This window comes from Cololabis saira, chromosome 4 (assembly GCF_033807715.1).
Source record: "Cololabis saira isolate AMF1-May2022 chromosome 4, fColSai1.1, whole genome shotgun sequence".
Taxonomy (NCBI): Eukaryota; Metazoa; Chordata; class Actinopteri; order Beloniformes; family Belonidae; genus Cololabis; species Cololabis saira.
Window position 1 is genome coordinate 23,384,347 of NC_084590.1, and position 23,670 is coordinate 23,408,016.

A 23,670-nucleotide genomic window follows, 5' to 3' on the forward strand; every position below is an offset into this window, starting at 1 on the left:
ATATTTGGAAACCGAAAGGTCAATGAAGAAATTTCTATCAAAATCAACAATATTCCCATTGAAAGAGTAACAGAATACAAATTCCTTGGAACACTCATTGATCATAAATTAAAATGGAAATCACACATTAATTATGTCAAAAAGAAAATGTCTAGAACTATTGCAATTGTAAATAAATCAAAGGAATTTTTAAATTCAAAGTCACTCAACCTTTTGTATTGTTCCCTTGTAGTTCCATACATGTCTTACTGTGTGGAGATGTGGGGAAACACATACAAGACCCATCTAAAACCCATTTTTGTATTACAGAAAACGAATAATACATATAATAAAGAAAAAAACGTTCCATGAGCCAACCAACGCTCTTTTTATAAATTTAAATACTCTCAAATTCTGGGATATAGTTAAGTTGCAAACCTTATTGGTCCCATTCAAAGCTCACAACAATCTCCTTCCACGCAGCATCCAGGAGCTGTTCAAAATCCAGGAGAACAAATATGAACTGAGAAATGCCTTGTTCGTTCAAAAACCAAAAGGCAAGAACAAAGTCAAAAGAACATTGTATTTCAGTAAATGGTGTAAAACTGTGGAATTGTTGCGAAAAGGACTTAAGAATGTGTAGTTCAATCCATACCTTCAAAAGAATGTTTAAAATTAAGACTATCAACGGGTATAAAAAAATACTGTAACAAACTGTACGGATATATTCTAATTCATTGACACCAAATTTCCTAGTGTGATTATTATTACTGGGCTTTTGTTTGCTTCTTCGCATCCACCAATATATGTTAGTGTAACAGATGTATTATTGTTGTGCGTGCGTGCGTGCGTGTGTGTGTGTGTGTGTATTGATTGTATGATAATAGGATAGGCATCACAAGCTCATGCTTCAGCCTACACCTTTTTTGGTCACATCTTTTGAGCCATCTCTTTAGTTCCTCCCTGGTTTTGCTGTTTTCCCCATGTGTGCTGTATAATGATGATGGTTGCACCGATGTAACATTGTTTTTTGGATGACCAAAATAAACAATAAAAGAAAAAAAGAAAGAAAAAATATCAAATATCTGGGTCCTTAAATAAACAAGACCAGTATTAATATTTTTCAGCTGGTTACAAGTTATTTAATCAGAATTGATGCAGTACACAGGTTCTCCTTCCTTTAACACTCCAAGTTGACGATGTCCAAAGATGTTTCTCTTTTTCAAAACGGCTCAAAGTAATGATGTGCATCGAGCAAGTAAAGATGCTCAGGAGATTGCTGAAACTCTTACATTTAGGTTATCTCTCCAACAAAAGAGCAAAACATAGAAGGATGGTGGTGACCCATCATCTTCAAGTCAGACATTTAAAAGGTCACGCAACATTAAGTGGATTGTGAATACCGGTAACTGAAATTAAGTGTAGAAGTCACAGTAACATGAAAAATATGAACATATCCACATGTGCAATGTAACCAAACAACTCACTAGCCTTAGGTACATTGAAAGCTATGGCCTCCAATTTGCTTGGTACCCTAAAGATTGGACTCTGGAGTAGTGGAAAAGGGTCACGTGGTCTGATGAACACAGATTGAACCTGTTTCAGAGTGATTGCTGCAACAGGTGAGAAGTGACACGGTGCCTACTGTGGAGGCAGTATAGTGACACAGTTACTTCAGTGGGTCAGGTCTAGTTTTACCAAGTTTTTTTTTGCCCAAACATGAGGTTCTCCTCCTGTTGGCATAGGTTTATTCGAAGATGAGAGTGCTGGGATTCATTGGGCTCAAATGATAAAAGAGTGGCTCTGAGAACATCATTTTTACATACACACACGTCACCAGAGTGCCAACATTAAGCCTTTGTGTTTGTGAAGATTCTCCCATCATCAATGCATCTCTGGTTGGAAATAAACACGGTGATATTACGTAAAAGTCAAAGCTTTGTCTTTGACATTAGCTACAATGAATCAACTTTCAAAGGAAGTTAAAAGGTTATTCCCCTTAATAACCTATATATATGTGTCTTGGTGCTCTGCCATGGAAGAGCATACCAGCAGGATTATATATAACTAAGAGGTTGGGCAGAATCCAGCTCCATGAAAATAAACCACCTAAATGGCTTGAGCCCCTTCAACGTGTTACACCCCAAGATTTAAGGACACATGCCAAAAAAATAACACAATATTCCACATCGATATTAAGGTGCATTTTATTAGATGAAGATCCATGACATAAAGTCAACATCAGCATCCTCCTTTACAAAAGACAATAAAATTGAAACATTTTCAGTAAAAAAGTACTATCATACAGCCAATGTGGGGTACCAGAGAGAAAGCATGACATGATCTAAATCATATTCATACATCATCATATGGATAAAACACAATACAGTAACACTATTTACAGTCAGTAACACAGATGTTGACATAAACGGTAATCTTCATAATGAATACAGTAAATAGAATATATCCATATATTAAGATCTTCTGTTTACAAAATCATAATGTATTTTATATATATATATATATATATGTATATATATCACAGAGAAGGTTATCCACAAACTTGGCTCTCAGCTACACACACACCCTCTTGTTATGCAACACTTTGCCCGAGCAAAATGAAATCTTTTGTTTGGTCAATTCCTAGTTGACGGGTGAGTTCTTTGGTTGTACTGGGTTCAACGTTGCAGCCGCCGCCTGAGCGGCCGCGGCTGCTGCGAGTCACTGACGAGAGCTAACTGCTTGGTTGTAACAGGAGAGGCCAATACAGGGCAACTTTTAGAGCAATGCCTGCACAAAGCCATGTGGCAAACGGCGACTAATTTAACTTTTCTACACCAGGGTCAGATTTTAATCTGCACTTTGTGCCGCTGCTTAGAACGTCTCACAGCTCAAGTGGACTGAGATGAAACGGGATCAGATGTCGTATACAGCACAAGGTTTCATTGCAACACACAATGTTATTTCACAAAACTGTGACGTTGACATAGCACGAAATCAGTCAGAAAGCTTGTTTCATATCATGCAGGCTTTATCGTTTGCATGTGATGGAGGCTGCTGTGATAGATTCTCCCATTTGAAAACGATGCATTTCCACCCGAGAATAACACATCCAGCACAATAAGTAGGATCCTGCCTTGGCAAAGAAAAGTTAACATTAATATACCTGAGCAATGCTTTCCAGTAAAGATAGCTTAAATATTACCAATCAAAGGCCAATAATAGCTCTTTAGTAAGCTGGAAAAACCTAAATTGATCAGAGTTGTGCATTACAGAACAAAGGACTAAGTGAGACTACCAGGAGCATCGCGTCATAATGTTGCCCTGTGGGCTTTGTGAGGGCCGGTCTAAAATGACCGTGGTAACAGCAGTATAACAGCACTCATCCCAGAACGAGTGCCTAAGAGGGGGAGATTTTACCTATTCATCATGTATGAACTCTGTTACAACTGACTTCTGCATGTTTCCTTGCCTCTATCTCTGCAGAACCCTCCAGAACCCCCTAGGCCACCGTCCCTCAATTCCCCACAAGAGAGATACTCATAGTGTTCGCAAACCTTTGGGAATCCCAGCCAAAGCTGCTGACCTGAGACATGCTTATGTTATGTAATTCTGTATGGCTAAGTGACCAATAGGAACCCAGCGGTCCATAGGCCGACTCCAGGCATATACGGGGAGGATCCGCTTTGCACAACTCTGTGTTTTGAAGGAGGGAAAAATCCCAGGGGGAGTGCTTTGCCACTGAGGGGGTGAATTCCTGTGAGGCTTTAGTACAAGCTGGTGGCCATCCATCTGTATCTTTTCACTCATCCTGAGCTGTATCACTGGTGAGTTACGAAACAGATCCCAGCCAGAAGCCATTGACTAGGATCAGGGTCACCATTTTACGTGGGAGGCGACGCAGTCGCTCCATTCAACCCCCGCCCCGGCCCAGCGCCCGTGTGCTTGGTCCTCAGTGCCAGGCCTCATCACTGGCCCGGCTGGCATGGGTCCAATCAACTGGATTTTCTATAATCATCTTAGGTCATCTCATTCATGCTGGGGACAGAGTGAATCCCCATCAGCTCTGCTACCGAGGCCGGCGGACTCGCCTGGCTGAGCAAACCGGCCTCCTGGCTAGATTTCCAGCGGGATGACCCTGGAGGAACTGGTGTTAATTTTCATCGTTGGGCAAAGTAGAATAATCCACACGATTCACGTGTCTCCCGACTGCTGTAGAGGACTTTTAAGAGCTGGTTTTTATAAAACTTTTGTTTCAGAAAAAAAATAAAACTATAAACTGAGACATCTCGTCCCGTCTATTGCTGCTGGCCAGTCACCTAGTCCTGCTAGCTGCGCACAAGCCTGCCTAGTCCGTCTGTCCGTCTGTCTGTCAAACTGGGATGTCTGGGACCTTGATGCGGGTCTGTGTGTGTGTACATCAAGAGGTGTAGTAGGGAGGGATGGGCGGTAAGTTACAGAGGTTAATGGTAAATCAGCCAAACCAAAGTCACACACTCACCCACCACACACGACTCTCCCCGAACCCCACCCGACTCCCTCCCTCCCACGCGGCCGTCCAGCCGTCCCCGTCCCACTGCTCCGCTGCGGCTGTCACCTCGACCCTCAGTCCCAGCCGTTGTCCTTGATCATGTGGGCCAGCTCAATGATGAATTTGCCCTCTTTATACTTCTGACTGCTCTCAAACGCGTGTTCCTGGCAGATGACAGGAGACACAGTGGTTCATTCAAAAGACAGACAGAATAACACACCTGCAAGAGAGTAGCATCATGTAGAGAAAAGATGCAAGCAGCATAACAGTCCTTGTAAGGGTGGGCAAAAATATCGATATGGCAATATATCGCGATACTTTTCCAGCCGATTCAATATCGATATTCAAAATTTGAATATCGATTTTTTTTTTTTTTTATCCCCGATCTTTTTCCCATTATATCACCCAGTGCTTCTACCTAAGTGACAGTCCTGGGCATTGCCACTCTCTACCAACCCTGGGAGGGCCCTGCACTGAGCTCAGGTTTTATTTCACGTTTTATTTCATTTTATAATTTATTTTTTGATATAACACAATTGCCTGTCCTTAAAAAATGAAAAATAATGGACAGAGGTTTATTTATTTATGGATTTATATCTATACTGACTGATCACTGTGCCTGTCCTTGGTTTTAGTACCATCTTTCTTGTGTTTATTATCATTTGCCACATAATTAAAGCAACCTCATACTAAATTTAATGTTAATTTCAAATGATGTAAATAATATGAAAAACATATACAAATATGTTGTAGCTTTAGCTTGTATAGTTATAATAAAACATTGTTTTGACTCAGTTTGTCCCATGAATTGTCATTATAATCTGATGAACGTGCAACTCGGATTTTAAGATCCATCACTATCATCTGATGTACATATATACAACTTGGATTTTAAGATGTGTAATGCATTTTTAAATTTTTCGGTGAACTATGTAGAATATAATAATCGGGATATCGCATAATCGGGATATCGCAATGTGTATCGTATCGTGGCTCAAGTATCGTGATGCGTATCGTATCGTGAGGTCCTTCCCAATACCCACCCCTAAATCCTTGTATAAGACATTTCCTGCAGATGTATTTAAAAATATTTGACACTGTCTGGGTCCGTTAGTTGCTCCTGGCTCCAGAGCAGCCAGTTACATAAGCATCACTCTCCCCACGCTGCAGAAAAGCCTGCAGAACCAAAACCTTGACCCGAGGGAACCGAGATACAGTACAGTCACGTGAAGAAGAAAGTACACCCTCTTTCATGCTTTTAAGTATCAGGACATAAAGGAAGAAATCCCAAGGTCCATAGCAGGCCTTAAGGAAAGATAAATGTATCAGATGAAAAACAAAACAAATAAAAGCAAATACCACCATCCTCATTAATCTGACAAAAGCTAAGCAAAAATGCAGAAACAATATGTGAAAAACTAAATGTACACTTTTTGTTTCAATAAAATTAAGAGGGTAAATAGCAATGGTTTTCCTGTTGTTAAGCATTCAGGTGTGTGCTAACACACAACCAAGGAGGAAAGACATCAGCAGGGATCTTTGCGGAAAAACTAAGTGTTTACTTTCTGTTTAACGTGACGTTACATGGGCAGGAATGTGTCTGAAACCACTAAGAACCTGCCAAAACCATGACTTAAAGCTTTGATCCCGCAACATTCAACACAGCTTTAGGTCTGCAGGCTGCAACAAGCATTTCTGCTCTTTATAAGTGTGCGATCCAAAATTCTTCTGGAAAATATGAATGGGATTTAGAAAAATAACACCGGAGCCAAAGCTTTTTAACTCACCAGAAACAAACTCAGTGCTGTAACTGAACATAATGTTAATCAATCAATCAATATACATTCCTGCGCTGCTGATGGTTCCACAGTGTTCCTGCCATATTCAAGTTCCCATCAATAAAACCAAATGTTTTCAGATGTCTTTCTTTGTTCCCCACCTACACGTGAGTATTTGACCCAACAATGAAAAACAGTCTTTTCTCAGAGATTTTTTTAATAATATTTTAAAGTTTATTTTTCAAAAACTGAACCCATCCACTATGTTCTGAAGACCTCCAGATAAGTGATATTTCAGGTGAGATACCTTGTACAACCCACCGGTCTCTCTATGAATTTAAATAACGTTTACAAATCTACTAAAAGGCTAAACCATTATCAGACAACAGCTGAGGGGTTTGAAAGGCGTTTTAAACCATTGTGTGTCCCCTCTCTTTGTTTTATTCACGGCTGCATGTAACAGCGGCCTGCAGGCGTTACTACTGTACATGCAACAACCTGAGCTCCAAGTACGCTACAAGCAAGAAGGAGAAAGCTCTACCCAAAGCCAAGCTCCTCCATTGCCAAAAGATAAACAGATATACTGTACAGTCAGTGTATGTTTAAATGGAAAAGCTAGACCTGTACACAGTCATTTTCCATTTCAAACACAGTGTTGTTTGCCAGCCACTTCACAAATAACATTATAATTGAATTTGATCTAACTAAAAAACAGTAACTCATCAACCTCCAGCAAATTAATAGCAGCATCTAAGATGGTATAATCTTTCCAGAAACTGTGGCTGCTATTTTCACTGTGGTTAAGTGCAGCATGAGAAAGGGAAAACCCTGCAGAGCTACTAATGAAGGCCTTGAAGACAAGAAACAATATGACACTCCCTGCTTGGTGTCAATTAACAGTCTTGTGCTGTTCAAAAACCACTCAGTCGCTGTAAGATCATAGTCACAGAGGAGGCAGCTGGAAATGGTTGTCGCCTTGATGACTATGTACCTTGTTTTGTCTTTGACTATTTTGGTTGTAAGCTGAGGCCCGTTATCAGATTTCTCTGGGCAGAAGTGCAGTAGGTCATGCTTCTCAATAGCACTCTGACAATTGCAGAAATGTACACCGCTGCAACTGATATTAATAGAGAGCCTCTCTGGAGGCCGACCTAGTGCATGTATGTGCTTGTGCATGCGCTTGATCTCCGCTTTCTCTTCCTTGTGGGGTCCTGGCAGGAATAGACACCGCAGAGATGAGACGCTACTTTTGGTGCTGGTTTCCCAGGCCTTCACCGCGCGAAAAAGGAAGAAGGTTATTCCGAGTAGGGATGGGCGGTATGGACTAAAAAAATTTATCACGATAATTTCTGGCATTTATCCCGATAACGATAAAAAAAAATACCAATACAAAAACATCATCAACGGGAATTTATCTTTCTTTGTTTCTTTTTAGGCTCCTTTCTTTCTTTCTTTCTTTCTTTCTTTCTTTCTTTCTTTCTTTCTTTCTTTCTTTCTTTCTTTCTTTCTTTCTTTCTTTCTTTCTTTCTTTCTTTCTTTCTTTCTTTTTAGGCTCATTTCTTTCTTTCTTTCTTTCTTTCTTTCTTTCTTTCTTTCTTTCAGGCTCATATATTTCTTTATTTCTTTCTTTTTAGGCTCCTTTCTTTCTTTCTTTCTTTCTTTTTAGGCTCATTTCTTTCTTTCTTTCTTTTTAGGCTCATTTCTTTCTTTCTTTCTTTCTTTCTTTCTTTCTTTCTTTCTTTCTTTCTTTCTTTCTTTCTTTCTTTCTTTCTTTAGGCTCATTTCTTTCTTTCTTTCTTTCTTTCTTTCTTTCTTTCTTTCTTTCTTTCTTTCTTTCTTTCTTTCTTTCAGGCTCATATATTTCTTTCTTTCTTTCTTTTTAGGCTCATTTCTTTCTTTCTTTCTTTCTTTCTTTCTTTCTTTTTAGGCTCATTTCTTTCTTTCTTTCTTTCTTTCTTTCTTTCTTTCTTTTTAGGCTCATTTCTTTCTTTCTTTCTTTCTTTCTTTCTTTCTTTTTAGGCTCATTTCTTTCTTTCTTTCTTTCTTTCTTTCTTTCTTTCAGGCTCATATATTTCTTTCTTTCTTTCTTTTTAGGCTCATTTCTTTCTTTCTTTCTTTCTTTCTTTTTAGGCTTATTTCTTTCTTTTTAGGCTCATTTCTTTCTTTCTTTCTTTTTAGGCTTATTTCTTTCTTTTTAGGCTCATTTCTTTCTTTCTTTCTTTCTTTCTTTCTTTCTTTCTTTCTTTCAGGCTCATATATTCCTTCCTTCCTTCCTTCCTTCCTTCCTTCCTTCCTTCCTTCCTTCCTTCCTTCCTTCCTTCCTTCCTTCCTTCCTTCCTTCCTTCCTTCCTTCCTTCCTTCCTTCCTTCCTTCCTTCCTTCCTTCCTTCCTTCCTTCCTTCCTTCCTTCCTTCCTTCCTTCCTTCCTTCCTTTACACAAAAACATCATCAACAGGAATTTATCGTTTTTACCCCGAGATGACAAATTCTTACCGTGGGGAATTTTTTTGACGGTTTATCGTGAACGGTAAAATATCACCCATTCCTAATTCCGAGGTTGAATTATTAGGTTCAAGGTTGGACGTGCTGCTGTGAAGGTTATAACAAGAGTCTGATGGATGGACTCCCTATAGGAGTGGAACAACAAGGATACTGTGTGTTTGTGTCAATCCTTATAGGACACAATCACCTGCCTTATAGTGTAAACGTTCACGTCCACGCTGACCGGATCCACCGGAGACAGCTGCATGTACTTAGCTGATGTATGAAGACAGCTAACACGTGTGGATCTGGTTCAGTTTAAGTTAGACCTAAAATAGTACCCGCACTTAATACTGTATGTACTGTATTTTGGTATTCTACATCACAACTTTACGGACCCTTCAGCCTTAGACAGAGCATTCATATAGTTCTGCTGACATTACCCAAACACAACATGGCTGGTGATCTTATTTTAGCACAGAAACTGTGCCACGATTAATCTATTTGTACTCGCATCAGCACTATTGACTCATAGCTTCATGAACTACTGTACAACCAACATCTACTTTAGTCTATCACAGTAGCTCACATATTAAACCCCGGGCCCTAGAAATGGAAACATCCATTATCTCTGAGTGAATAAAAAGCTTAATAAACTAATAATAAACCCTGACTTGTTCCTCCTGGAAGCAGGGCAAGAAGAATTTCTGAACAAACATGCAACATGTGGCAGGTGTGAGGAAGGAGTCTAGATTTTCCCAATTTCCATCTCTTCATTAAAACGGAGCTCTTTAGCGTGTTGTTGCTGCTTTAACAGTTAAAATGAGCCGAAGCATCACTGCAGTGAGAGCTGAATTTTGAAGTTAGCTGTTGACAACCTGTCCTGGACCTAAATTAAAAACCACATGTCCACCTTATGAGTGAATATCCAGATACCTGAGTGTTTTCTTTCAGCCCTGGTTATAAAACCATATTTTTTGTCCCTCTACCTTTTCATCCACCTGTCATTTAGATGTTTGTCTTTCTCACAGAGGTTGCCTGTCTGTTCACGATGGCAACGGTCTGAATGTGTTTTTATGTGCTTAAGGACCTGACCTCTGTGAGTCGGTAGGGAAATAACATCTTCTATCTCTGCTATGAGGAAGAGGAGCTGCTAAGAGCAGAGACTGAGGACAGAAGATAACTTGGAATGCCACAGAAATAATACTACCCACCTTTTTACTCTTGCTTTTAGTTGAATTTTAAAGGTTTGTTCTTACCTGTGTGTGAACCCATTTATGCTTACTGCCGTGCCTGTTTTACTCTTTTACTCTTTTTGCTCTTTGCTATTGCTTTTATTGCTGGTTTTATTCTGTTTGCTATATTGTTTTTTTTTCACTGTCTTAAAGCTGCTTTGTTTTTATTTGCTTGCTTTGCTTATCTTCTCTTGACATGTAAAGCACTTTGAGTTGCATTCTATGACAGGAAAGGTGCTATATAAATAAAGTTTATTATTATTATTAATAATAAGAATAAGAATAAGTAGGTTTTTTTAAACAGATTATATGAGGAAAGTCTGAACCACAACAAAACCTTTTTTGCAACCCTAACGTACTGTAGTTCAGCTTCTGATTCAGGGATTTTAATTAAAAAACTGATGAAGAGTGCACTCAGAGCTAGCTATTAACTTAGCTAACAAGTTTGTCCTTATTGTTGTCATTACAACACATTAGGCTTAAATGACTTAATCAGCTCCCTGTCATTCCCGGCTTATGTCTCATGACACTTGTGTGACAGTAGGAGATGATTGAAGCCGTCTTTTACTGATCCCAGCTGAATTATCAAAACCAGTTCATCGTGTCGTGGGACCTTCATCGAGATTGCAGCCTTTTTTATTTGTGCAAGGAACTATGGGCTCAAATTAATGCCATAAGTATTTTGTATCTGTAAATAAACTTTGTACTTGTAGAAATATGTTGTGCATGTGCAAAAAATATTTGTACTTGCAAAAAATATTTGTACTTGTAAAAATATTTTGTGCGTGTGAAAAAAATATTTGTACTTGCAAAAAATATTTGTACTTGCAAAACATATTTGTACTTCTAGATACAAAGCTAAAAACTTTTTACAAAGCTACAACGTTTTTTTTACAAAGCTACAAACTTTTTTTACAACGCTACAAACTTTTTTTACAAAAGCTACAAACTTTTTTTCAAAAGCTACAAACTTTTTTTACAAAAGCTACAAACTTTTTTTCAAAAGCTACAAACTTTTTTTACAACTACGAGTTATGGCAGTGTTTTGATGTGCCAAAACTAAGAGCCAATCAGCGATCTTTGGCACGGGTTTCAAAGCGTTAATTTGAGCCCATAAGGAACAAGCTGAACCTAAGTTATTTGCAAATGACCCACCTTCAACAGGTCTTTCTGCAACCACAGGCTAATTTGTGCTGTTCTTGGTAGATTGCTTTGGTCATTACTGAAATGAATTAGCTGTCTTTCAGTTTGTGAATCGGCACATTATTAACAGATTACCTGCAGAGCTAGTCGCTCTCATTAGTGCTTTTCTAATTTGTAGCTTTAATACTGATTTACGTAGCATAGTAAATCTGGTGCAAATGATACAATGTGTGCCAAATTTACTCAGATAGTGACTTGAGTCTTTACGAAGAAAACAGCCTTTGGTTGATGCATTATTGCCTTTGGTCGGTATAATTGGCCATGTTTTAGTAGGAAGGCTTGCTCTTGTACAATTACAAGATTAATACAAACTCAAAACCTTCACTGACTGTTTTAAATTAAAAGCTTTCTAGTATTTCAGTTGATAGAAACTTTTCATTTCTTAAGAGATATTTTATTTTGGTAAAATCTAAAAATAAGGTGCATAATTGAACATAAAAAAACAACCCTATCGTATATCACTTTCCTAAAATAACACCTCTTAATCTCCATCTGCTCAGACAAGTTTCATTAATAGTCACCTAAAAGTGTGCAGCTGAAGTACTGCAGTGACCCAGAGAAAAGATCAGTCCAAACATATTTAGGGTTCAAATACATTTAAACTACAATAAAATAAGCCCCTTGAACTTCCCCGGTGCTGAAATGTGCTATACAAATAAACTTGCCTTGCCTAAAAACTTCACAATTAAGCCTCCTTTAAACGTGATGCACTTTGCAGATCTGGGCACTGAGTCAGCCAAAGACACTTACATATTTCCAGCCCAGAGTGGTCTTGCAGTTCTCACAGTAGATATCTGCCACAGCATGCAGTCCTGTCAGCAGAACTCTCTCCTCTGCAGGGCCACACCCAACGTTCACCCTGACAGGCGAGACGGAGGGAAAATGTTGAAGAATATGACACACAGGGGAGTTGTAGTGTGTGTGTGTGTGTGTTAGTGTGCGTGTGTGTGTGTGTGTGTTAGTGTGCGTGTGTGTGTGCGGTATGGATTCAGACAAACTCATTTTCACACTCAATTCAGCTGGAAATGACACTACTCTGAGCCTCGGTGGCTCTATCAATACTGAAGCTTCATAAACGGCTCATGTGGACCAACATAAATCAACCTGAGGATGGCAGATTTCACTGGTCTCCTAAGTTCAGCTAAGTTCAGCATGCAAGGTGGTTTTTCCTGTAAAGCCCTTGGCAAACAGATATGTTGAGATGAGACTAAAGATCGATACTCACACTGAGTTGAACAGATAGGCTCTGCCTTGGCTGCCCTGAAACGACTGGAGAGATAAGGCCAAAATTTAAAGGCTGGAACAAGAAACTACACATTAACACGATGTCATAATCAAACTATAAATGTGCTATTATTCTGCCTAGTGGGACTAAACAGGCACATGTTGAGAAGCTCTTATTTTGCAATTTTCATCCTCCACATCAGCAATCCTATATTTGCAACAATACCGAAGCTTCTTTTGAATAGACACATCATACAGATGTATTACAACCAGCATAAGGCCTTTGTACACAGGTAAGCATGTTTTCATAATCGCACATGGAAAAAATGATTTAACATTCATAATCCAATACACTCACCAGCTTATAGCATAATCCATTCACAGACAAAGGTGTGGCAGTGCCTGACACATAAACGTAGGTGTTCAGCATGCTGATTATTTCTTTGTAATTCCTCATCACCTCTACCTATTTACCCCTCTTCCATGCAGGTGTTTAACCATTTCAAATTATATTCTGTATCACAAACAAGATGAAGGGATGCAAAATATCACCTGTGATAACATAGGAAATAAAAAATAGAAACAGCTACCACCTGTTCCTTTTTTTTCCCAGTTTTTAATAATTGGCTGCCGGTCAGGTCACCGGAGCGCTGGTTACCTTTGAGATGAGCTCGTCGTGGTTGGCCAAGTGAGCTCGGCAGTGGATGCAGCTGTAGGTTCGGTGGCAGCTCGGCAGATATGCCTGGAAAGTCTTGGAGCGCGTCATCCTGACCATGGGCGGTGTTGGCGGGCGGTGCAAGAAGGGACTGCCAGCCCAGGTCGGCTCACAAGGAAAGCACCGCAACACACAGGTGAGGGCCGTGGTGGGCGGCGGGTCGGGAGGTGAACACCTGAGCACAGGAAGGACAGACGAGCAATGACCACCTGGTGCTCCCCTCACTTCAACTGTTGCTGCAAACTGGTAGTGGGATCACAGTCTTTGCTTTGTGGATCGAGAGAATTCTCCAGATGGTTCACATGTGTGAAACCCCCAAAAACTGGATGTAAGTCAGCGATGCAGACCGAAGCTGAAAAAGCTAGGGAAATGCTCCCTCAGCAGAAAAAAATAAAACCTGGTGGATTCAAAATAGCCTGACATAAAACTATGAGATGCTTTCATATCCAGGCACCCTAAATAACTTGCAGCAATGCTGACATTCATGTCGAATGAACTCTTGCTGCTAAAGCTGACATGCTAAAGTAAGAGGTCACCATCAGCTGATCATTCAGCACTGCTGCAATGGGTTTTAACTGGTTACGCCTCTTCCAAGTTCTCAAACATGTGAACTCACTTCTTCTTGGCTTCTTGGTTTCATTGGGCTGCGGCAGACTGTTGATCTTAGCACAGATGAGAGGATGGTGCCAGGCTCGTTCTGCGATATCTGGAGGACCCGAGCCTTTAAAACATCTCTCCTGGCGTAAACATGCCGAATGAAAAGATTAGCGACCTGGCTTGAGAACCAGTCTGAGGACTGCAGGAGTGCAGGGGAACGGGAGTTCATTTTCACAAAGGAGACACTAAACTACCGCGACCATGTGGTGCAGCAATCATTTCTGTGTTTTTATTGCTTCATGCAACTTTAATTGTGATTTCAGTGCTGTAGCTCAGCTGCTACACCGGTGCTATCAATCACACGTATAATCTCGTTTTATTCCCCTATGCAGGTTTTTCATAAAGTTGGGGAACCTCAATAAAACCATATATCATAGTTTTATTGTACCTGCCTTTGATGATTTAAATTAGCACTTTAAAGGAGACTATACATAAAATGATATTTCCAATAAACTCTGACTCCGATATCCTTTTATTACTTTTATGACTCTCCTAACTAAGACATCAGATGTCTTTCCTGAGAAGTGGCGTTCACAATAAAAGCTGATATATTATGAAAGAAAGAATTCCTTTGTCATACCTCTAGCATACACACTACAATAAAGCACCTCACATGAATAAAGAGGAAGTGCCTACTATATTTTCATTTCTTAATTTTTTAACCATATCACATTTTCCAACAGGATGAGGCAAGAGTGTATGGTAGAAAGTGATAAAAGGTCAATTTACTACGATTACTCAGCTTTAAATTGTATTTTTATGCATTGATTATCTTTACAGTTTGTTTTGCTAGACTGTCTCCTCTCTCCTGCTTGCTGTATTGACTAAACCAGCTGGAAATGCTCATAAAATACTTATTGGGAGCAGAAGGCCTCTGTGAGCTCAGGACAAACACGAGAGTGGAGCCTTGGTCGGACGGAGGCTGATAAAAGGCTCCCTGGGCTGATGGGGAGGACTGGCAGGGGGTGCAGTGGGGGGTGGGGGGTCATAAATATATAAGACGGAGAGACGTGCCCTTGTTTTCCCTCCTCTGACTCGGTGCCAGCAGCGTGGGATCGGAGCACAAAGACACACTCGGAGCAGTTGTCAGAGCTGACCCTTGACCTCCTCCCCACACACACACACACACACACACACACACACACACACACACACACACACACACACACACACACACACACACTTACACAGAGACTCATGTTTGACCCAAAGCGTGCTTTACCCTCTCGGTCATTTCAAACAAAGTCTACGTCCAGTCCTCAGAGATTCCTCCACGACGTGGAGTCCTGCCTTACAGGACCAACACACTGAGAGAAAGTTATGTACGGTAATTAAAGTTAAGAAAGCTTTTTTAAAAAGAAATACTTGCAATCATTTATATTAGGACTTATATATTATAACCGGAGAAGCAGTGATGAGTATTTTTTTTTCACATTTTGGTGTAAATAGAGAAAATCTGCGCATAAATGCGAGATTACAACTGAGTTATCGGTCTTTAGGTTTTGTAAATAATAACTTGAGGGTTACGTTTCATATTTAACTCAATTAAATCTTTTAAGCGTCGACAGCAGTCTTTCCTACAGGTCAGTCTGGGTAAAAGTGCCAATAAAACCTGAATATAATGTCAACTTTAACACCAGAAACAGCAGCTATGTCAAACCTCAGTGGGACGCTGTGACAGTCGACTGAGGACAGTGTTGACCTCGAGCGCGTCATGACAGTAATATATTCTCCGTTTGGGTCAAATCCACCAGCAGAGCTGGAATATGGTGTTGCTGGTATGCATCATCTGTGCGTAAGTGTGTTTTATCAGAAGACTGAATGTGTCAGTGCAGCTGGATGAAAACTAGGAGGTCTCACTAATGTGTCACTGTGTGAAGTCACGACACAAGTCTGACAGACTGGTGCTGGTGAAGAGCCAGCACTGACGGCTTTCAGAGACGTGTCAGAAGAGTTTCCAGACCAAAGACTCTCAGGTTAAAGCTTTTTTTGACATATTTTGTCTTTCATTGTGACAGCATGACAAGCTGCTGATGCCCGAATGATTACAGCTGATTAAACATATGCAGAGCTGGAGGAACAAGTAAGAGGTTTGTAGTGTAGCAAGGGCTTCAAGCGAGCACCTTCTGAAGCTTCTGGATCTGGTAGTTTTCAACAGTATGTCTGGACGGGGCGTCTGGGTTCTGACCAGGCCTCTCCAAGAGGCAGCTTTCCTTCAGTGGCGTCAATTCAGTGGACGCTAAGGTATGGCAAGGTTACGAGTCACAGAACTTAACTAGAGTATCAATCAACACGTCCAGCAAATACTCATCACAGAAGTCTATGGAGCTTATCTGTGTGGTCAAGAAAATTGGAACTTTTTCAAATGCAGTCTCACTCACTGCAAAAACTCAAAATCTTACCAGGAATATTTGTCTTATTTCTAGTTAAAATGTCTCATTTTTAGTCAAAAAATCTCATTACACTTAAAACAAGAGTCATTACTGGAAAAATAACTTGTTATTTGACAATTTTCACCTGTTTCAAGTAAATTTTCACTTGAAATAAGTAGAAAAATCTGCCAGTGGGACAAGATTTATCTTCTCATTACAAGCAAAAAAATCTTGTTCCACAGGCAGATTTTTCTACTTATTTTAAGTGAAAATCTACTTGAAACAGGTGAAAATGGTTGTTTTTGAGTCTTGTCTTAAATGTAATGAAATAAAAAAAAAAAATGAGACTAAAAATGAGCCATTTTAACTAGAAATAAGACAAATATTCTTGTTAAGATTTTGAGTTTTTGCAGTGTATAATAACTAGTGAAATCGATCATGTTGTTCTGATTTGCATTTGTAGTTATTCCATAAATGTATTTAAAAAAACAAACATTTACATTTAACCCTTGAAGCAAAGGTGTGGCGGATGCCATACCTTGCCATACCCAATTGACGCCCCTGGTTTCCTTGATCTGCAGCCATTCTGTGGTGGTTTTCACTTCGATGGGGTCATTCTCCTGCTGCTTCACCTGACTGCTGTACGTTATTCAGCCGTACTTGGGATTTCACTTTCTTCTTGGTGGTAATGGAAATGAGCCCAAGCCACGAGACTCCCTCCACCTTACTTCACTGATCGGATTATACTCCTTCTGTCTCATGCACAGTGCTGATGATTAAATGTATGTTTGATGACTATAGTAGACTAGAAAACAGACATGCTTCTCAGGTGCAGGGAAGTTTTCAAGCCTTTAGCTGTGATTTCTTCTTTACCTCATTTAGGATCCTGTGTTGTGTCTTTGGAGTCATCTTGGCTGGCTACCCACTCCTAGGAAACACTAAACTGTCTCCATGTATTTATGCCCAAATGCTAACAGTTCACATCATCAGATGCCTCTTATGAAAACCAACCTTTTAAATGTCTGACTGTCTCTTATCAAACAGAGCAGCTCTAAACCACATCTCCAAACCCATACACTCCCGGTGTACAGACTACAAACTACTCCAATTCACTTTGAAGTAACTGTGAGTCTGTGAGTGGGTGTTTTTAATAACTATCATTGTTTATCTGTGATCAGCTTAAGAACATTGTATCTTTACAACTACAAGAGAAATCAAATGCAGCTCTAATAACAAAACCACGGCAGGAAACAGGCGCAACAACAACGTCAATAGAAAGACGTAATCTCCATTATGAGGGAAAAATATTACAGTTTACTTAGTTTCAATCAGCTTTTTTCACAAAGGTGAATGCGGATATGACGTTGCGGGTTTCCTCAATGAAATGCTCACTTCTTTCTGCTGAGTCAGGATATTAACTTGGTTGTTCCAGGACTTCGTTATTCTTGAATCATTCTTTGAGGGCAACATGATTCATATTTTCTTGCTATTCAGATCATACTCAGTTGTCCTCACGTCGTTCTTTACATTTTTTTGTTGTTTATTTTTATATGTAACTCAATTGTTCCATCAGAAAAGACAAGATCTCCAGGCCCAGATGTGGCAAAACAGCTCCAAACCATGATACAAACACCACTATTCTTCCACAAATAGGATAACATCCTTTAATGAATCCTTTCTCTTTCAACAGATGAAATCATTTTTTTATCATAAAGTTCTATTTTGATCTCATAGCTGGCAAAGTTTCTCCTATATGTAGCTTGGGTGATGAAACAGGCAGCATTGTTCTTTTTGGAGAACAGAGCCTTCCTGCTTGCAGCATTGCCAAGCACACCGCTGTTATTCAGTGTTGAACTCATCAACACTAACGTCAGCCAACGGCAAGAGGGCCCTTTGTTGCTATGAAGTTGCCCTGGGTTCCTCTGTGTCTTTGCAGACAATTATACCAAGTTCTTGAGAGGGATCTCAGTTATTTGGACACTTGTGCAGAGGATAGCAGCAGCCTAGAACAACATCTGTCTGACTGTGGACTGCAAACTCTGGAGGGATGGTTTTGTAATCTTTTCCACCTGGATGTGCATCAACAACTCTTTTGATGAGTTCCTCAGAGGTCTCTTTTCTGCATACCATGATACACTTGTAGTGTGAATGTTTTTCTTTAAATCCAAAGACTCAACCCGACAGAAAACGACTGAAAACGACTGAAAACCCATGAGGCCTGCAAATCCCTGAGGTCCACATGCACGTTACCACTCACTGCTAAGAAACACTGGATCAATTTTCTCAACACATTAAAGAAAGTGCAGTATTTTTGTCATGTGTGCATAATTTTGTTCTCGATATAATCTCTATCCACAGGAAGTACTGAAAGGTTCACAATCCTTCAAAGACCGTTGGTTTATCTGTGGCATTTCAATGAACTAAAACAATAATCAGCGGACGATGTGATTAAGAAACTAATCTTTAGTTGGAGCCCAACAGGTCTTAAAGATTTTATTTATCGCCACGGTGACCAGGGCCCAACCAGCCAGGACAAAGGGGGTGTTTAACTGGGATAATGTTTGTGGAATACATAACCAAAGGTAGTTTAAAATTAGATATATTGTTCAATTTGAGAAACAGCAATGAGCCCAGCAGACTAAACGGCTGCGAGCCTCGTCTCACAGTCTGGCCTGTGTGAACAGGAGAGGCTGCTGGGAGGCTAATGCTGTTAGCTTGTTTGTGTTTTATCTGTTTGGCAACCATTTCTACATTTCAGCCAGAAAGTGTCTATGAATGTCTTCTTCAGCTTTGTGAGAGTTGTGTGCACCAGTTTTGCCTCCTGTTGTATTTCCCCCTCAGTAAGACTGAGAGCTTACTCTGACAACAAAGGTAAAAACCTGAGATACCTGCGCTCCACTAGCGTCACCCAGTTGCAGGATCCTTCCCAGTCGTGGTTGTAGACTGGTTACAGAGGTGTGCTTGGGTCTGGAGGACCTTGGTTGGCTCCACTATGGGCCCTCAAGCCAGACCCTTTTAACCCCTAACGGCTCCCCAGGTGCTGCAGAAATGGCAGCCACTGCTCCTAGTGCAACTGGCAGCAGAGGACTCATTTAGGTGTGTTTTGTGACACACATACTGACAAATAAAGATCATTATTATGAAATCACAGAGTTTAAGTCGCTTTAATGATATAGTACAGTTTGCTTTTTTTTGCTTTGCCATGCTCTCATTTTATGTTCCATCATTACTTTCTTCAGGCTCTCAGTCGGCTGGGCCCTGGTGTAATCTAGAGCTCTGGGTTAGGTTCATCCTTATCCATGTTTTTGATTGGTTGTCGATAGCCAGTAACAAAATACAACCAGGGTGGGAATCCAAAGCTGCTTTAAGGCTGTTTTTGCCAATAGTAGGGATGGGAGCTGGGCTGCTGAAAAGGAGGCAGATTCTAGGGGTCCATGATTTAGGGGGGCCCAGAGAGGCCCCTAATGATGATGAAATGATAATACAGAAAAAATAATGACACTAAGTTATTAACTATATAATCACAAATGTTTTACTTTCAATGTCCTGGCTACAATAACTGTATTTGTTTTGGAAACATCAACGCCTCTCCCATCCCCTGGATAGGAGACCGCAAGAGCTAGACGATGCTTTCCTAAAAGTAATCAAATATTTCTTCAGACTAAAATTTCAACATGGAAAAACTCAATTGTATTGTTTGTTTTATTATATTCTGGTGAAATAGTTTGTTTACTTGTGAATAAGTAATCACTTTGTCCATCCTTTACCCAAATCTTTAAGGTTGCCAAGTCACATGGGAGAAGTTTGATTGACATCAAACACAAAGTCATATGATGAAAAACCATCCCCGCTGTTTTCACAGCCATTGGAGAAAAGCCAAATCATAGAGAAGCATCTATTCTGCAGTGTTGATATTTGGGGGAAAGAAAATAAAAAAACAAAACATCACATATCATCTGAGATTGTGGGATGAGGATAAAAAGATAAAATGCTGTTCAGTAAGATACAGTGGAATACGTGGTCACTGGTTTCTTGCATTCATGTGTTCATTAGGGACATTTCACTTACACCTGTGAACAACAATCCCTCAAAAGTGTGTTTTGTCTTAATTTCCACTCATTTTTTAGCAACTGATTAATGGCGGAAAAAGAATGACTGCAAAGAGAACAAGAAGAGGACACACAAATAACGTGATATATTTATGCGCTTGGCTTGAATGTGATGCTATTTGACATTTTCAGACAATTTCCATTAGCTTCCAGAAACAGGGTATCCCTCAGCACAGTGAGTGGAAAAGCTTGAAAGTCATTTTTCAAAGCAACATTGTTACTGGGAACAAAGATGCTGACACTCTGCAAAACACTGACGCAAAGAGTCGGCCCGAGCTGCTTCGCACTAAAAAAAAGAAAAAAAAACACAACTCTCTGACAGAAAAATTAATTGTGTAAATGATCAGATGACTTGCACATCACACTGAGCAAGGCGAGCTCCAAGAGCACAACATGTAAACAAAGATGAGGATTCAGGCTCAAGACTGTCTGCCTAACTTCAGCTTTTTTCTTCATTTTTTTAAACCCGCCGTCAGTCCTCCTACCTCTGCCCTCTCTAAGCCCCTCAGCGTGTTTACATACTTAATTTGTTGTGCTGCCTCTCTGTCTATTCATCACTCGTGCGGTGGGTTGTCTGAGGTCACCCAGCCGTCCTTTCTAGTCGTTTCTGGGGATCATCACAAAAGGCTACACGCCACGTACCATCAAAAAGGGCCCTTGTCATCCGACAAAAAAACCTTTGTTGTGTAACACGCTGATGCTGATGATGCTGCTTCTGACAGCGATCACAACCAAGGGAAAGATGAATTTCAACAACTAGAGTATCCCATCAGTGTTGCGCGAGCTGCATGCCCTAAACTGCCCACGAGCTGCACCGACACAATCTCTGTACTTCATGTAATTTTATCCTGCTCTCCGTTCTGTCACGCCGAGACCAGCAACGTGCAGCAGCATGACATCACTGACTCCACTCCCCACTCATATCAAATCTCACTGACAAAGTGATGCTCCTGCTTCTTGGGTGTGTGTGTCTCGTCAGTGCTTCCTCTACTTCTATGTTTCTCTCTTGGAAGAGACAAATGCATGTGATGTGTGTGTTTTCACCCACTTTTGAGGCTACATTTTCCTTCCAGAGAGGGAAACACAGGAAACAGACTGTAACTTGTTATCTTGGTGGGTACACTATTTAGAAAGCATTTTCTGTGAGTGAATTAGCAGCAGAGATGGGTATTTTTTTAATTGCGTCTAACTTTTTTTTTGTATATCCTACAAGTGAAGGATCCTGCCTTTCACTGACCCCCCAGTCTTCGATTATTGACCTCTCACTCACATGATCACAGGCTATGTGTGCATGCTGTGCCGATGAAAATAGATTGCAAAGAGGATGTGAATGATAAGCGTGTCTGCTCCCCATATGCACTCACATGGACTTTTACTGACTCATTTTGGGGGTTGAATAGCAGTGTTTCTCTGATGCATGTCCGGTCTGGCTCAGTGCTGGAGGGACAGAAGCGGCTCATCACCTGGAATAACGTCTTAAGGACTGTGCGGCTCGGTTTACAGTAAGTATGTGTAATTACTGGTGTGAATCAGGTCACAGGAACTGGCGAGTTTTATCTGGGGCAGAACTTCAGCCGTCACAGATGGCGGGGATGCCTCAGCTTGGTAATGCTGAAAACACACAGGCACACACACACACACACACACACACACACACACACACACACACACACACACACACACACACACACACACACACACACACACACACACACACACACACACACACACACACACACACACCACAGCATCTATAATCTTCAACATCCAATGATTTTGACAGATGACTGTCATCAATGTGGAGTAACGTGAGATTTTTTTCCTTGTTTTTTTTTGCAAGACAGCCTGCATTTATCCATGTATCCCCGCTGACGTGATCAGTGTTACTGCCAGGCGCGCTCACGGGGAGGATGGCGCATACGTGCACGACTGTCATCACAAACAAGCGTGGTAATTAAAAAAAAATAAAAAAAACGACAGAAAAAAATTACATAGTGCAGTTTCTAGGCAGAAACATATGTCAGCAACGTTTTCAATGAAGAAAACAATTGTTCCGACATGAAACACGGGCACAGTTATCTTTAATACATTATTTGATAAACCATGAAATTGATCTTTACTCTGTAATGAATCTATGTGCGTGGTAAATTAAAAGTTTATATGGCTAAGAAGAACTGGATATAGCCTGTACACGTCTGCATCGATGCCTGAATAAGCTTTAAAAATAGAGATATGAAAACGGTGCGTATAACAAAATGCACCAGAGTGGGAAAATAACGCATACCTTTGAAAGGAAGAAACGGGTCTCCACGTAGTCTAGAAAATGTCGCACCTCCTTGTTAAGTCGTGGCAGTGCCAATCCTAAAATCTCTTTCGCATTCCTCCTTCCCAGACAAATTTCCTCTGCTCTCCGGCCCTGGCAAGTCCTGCAAAGACGCAATGTTTTGACGCGCAACGCTGCCCAGCAGAGTTTACAGAGAGAAACAGAGAGCGTTGGATCAGCCAGCAGGAGCGAGATAGATCCCTCCCAGCAACTTCCGTGTTCGCAGTAACCTGATTAAGTTTCTGACCAGAGCTTGTTCTGTTGTGTGCCGTTCACCAGTGAGACTATTACCGACCTTAATTTAAATTGTCATTTCGACATTTCACTTTTAAACCATGTGTCTGGGTTTTATTGGCGTTCAACGCGGTGCACGAAGTCTTGGACGATTGTAGCATCCACGAGATAAGAAAAGTGAACTGAATTCCACTGCCAGTTTTGCTGTAATTACTGTTCACTACAGTTCTGTTAATGTTTTTTCCACACCAACGGATCCATTGAAGGTGTTAAAAAAATGAATGAAAAACTTAAAATAGAAAATGCAAAAAGCAAACCATCTTGAGCTGACACCCTTTGTTACAAGAATTACTGAGTTTGATTGACTATTAAATGACAAGTATATCAGCCAATCAGCAGCCGGATACAGCATAGCAACACCGGGCTTATTGGTCGAGGCAGAGGTGAGTAGCCAATAATCTTAGTTATTTTTCTGAATTCTCTAGAAAGTACACTAGCTATTTCTGTGTGCACCAAAATAAAACATCAAAGTGATGCAAGAAAACAAGACTTCACAAGCTGTGATAGCAAAAAGTTGAAAAAAAAAAGTCTCTGAAGGTGATTTACATAAGAAAACATTCTCAACATCCTTTTCCTCTACTGTCAAAACTTCTGAAATTCCTCCAATCTGCAGCGCCCTCTCCTGTCCTTTTACCAAAAACCCTATTTATGCATTGTAATAATAACTGATGCCCAAAGTTGTACAAAAATAGTGTAAATGAATGAACATCGACAACAAAAAAGTAAAAAACTATTTTTTTATAATACATGCAGTACAAAAAGCACATAAG

The 23,670-nt window shown here is 40.3% G+C and overlaps 1 protein-coding gene across 1 annotated transcript; it reads right to left on the reverse strand.

The window, feature by feature from the left end:
• Nucleotides 1-2,168: 2,168 nt before the first annotated feature.
• On the reverse strand, nt 2,169-22,753 carry ypel2b (yippee-like 2b). Its single transcript, XM_061719190.1, has 5 exons — nt 22,568-22,753; nt 13,089-13,320; nt 12,432-12,475; nt 11,957-12,065; nt 2,169-4,674 (listed from the first exon to the last, which is right to left on the reverse strand). The coding sequence occupies exons 2-5, from the start codon at nt 13,203-13,205 to the stop codon at nt 4,585-4,587; spliced, it is 360 nt and encodes a 119-aa protein (XP_061575174.1). The 5' UTR covers nt 13,206-13,320; nt 22,568-22,753; the 3' UTR covers nt 2,169-4,584.
• Between the last annotated feature and the right edge of the window lie 917 nt (nt 22,754-23,670).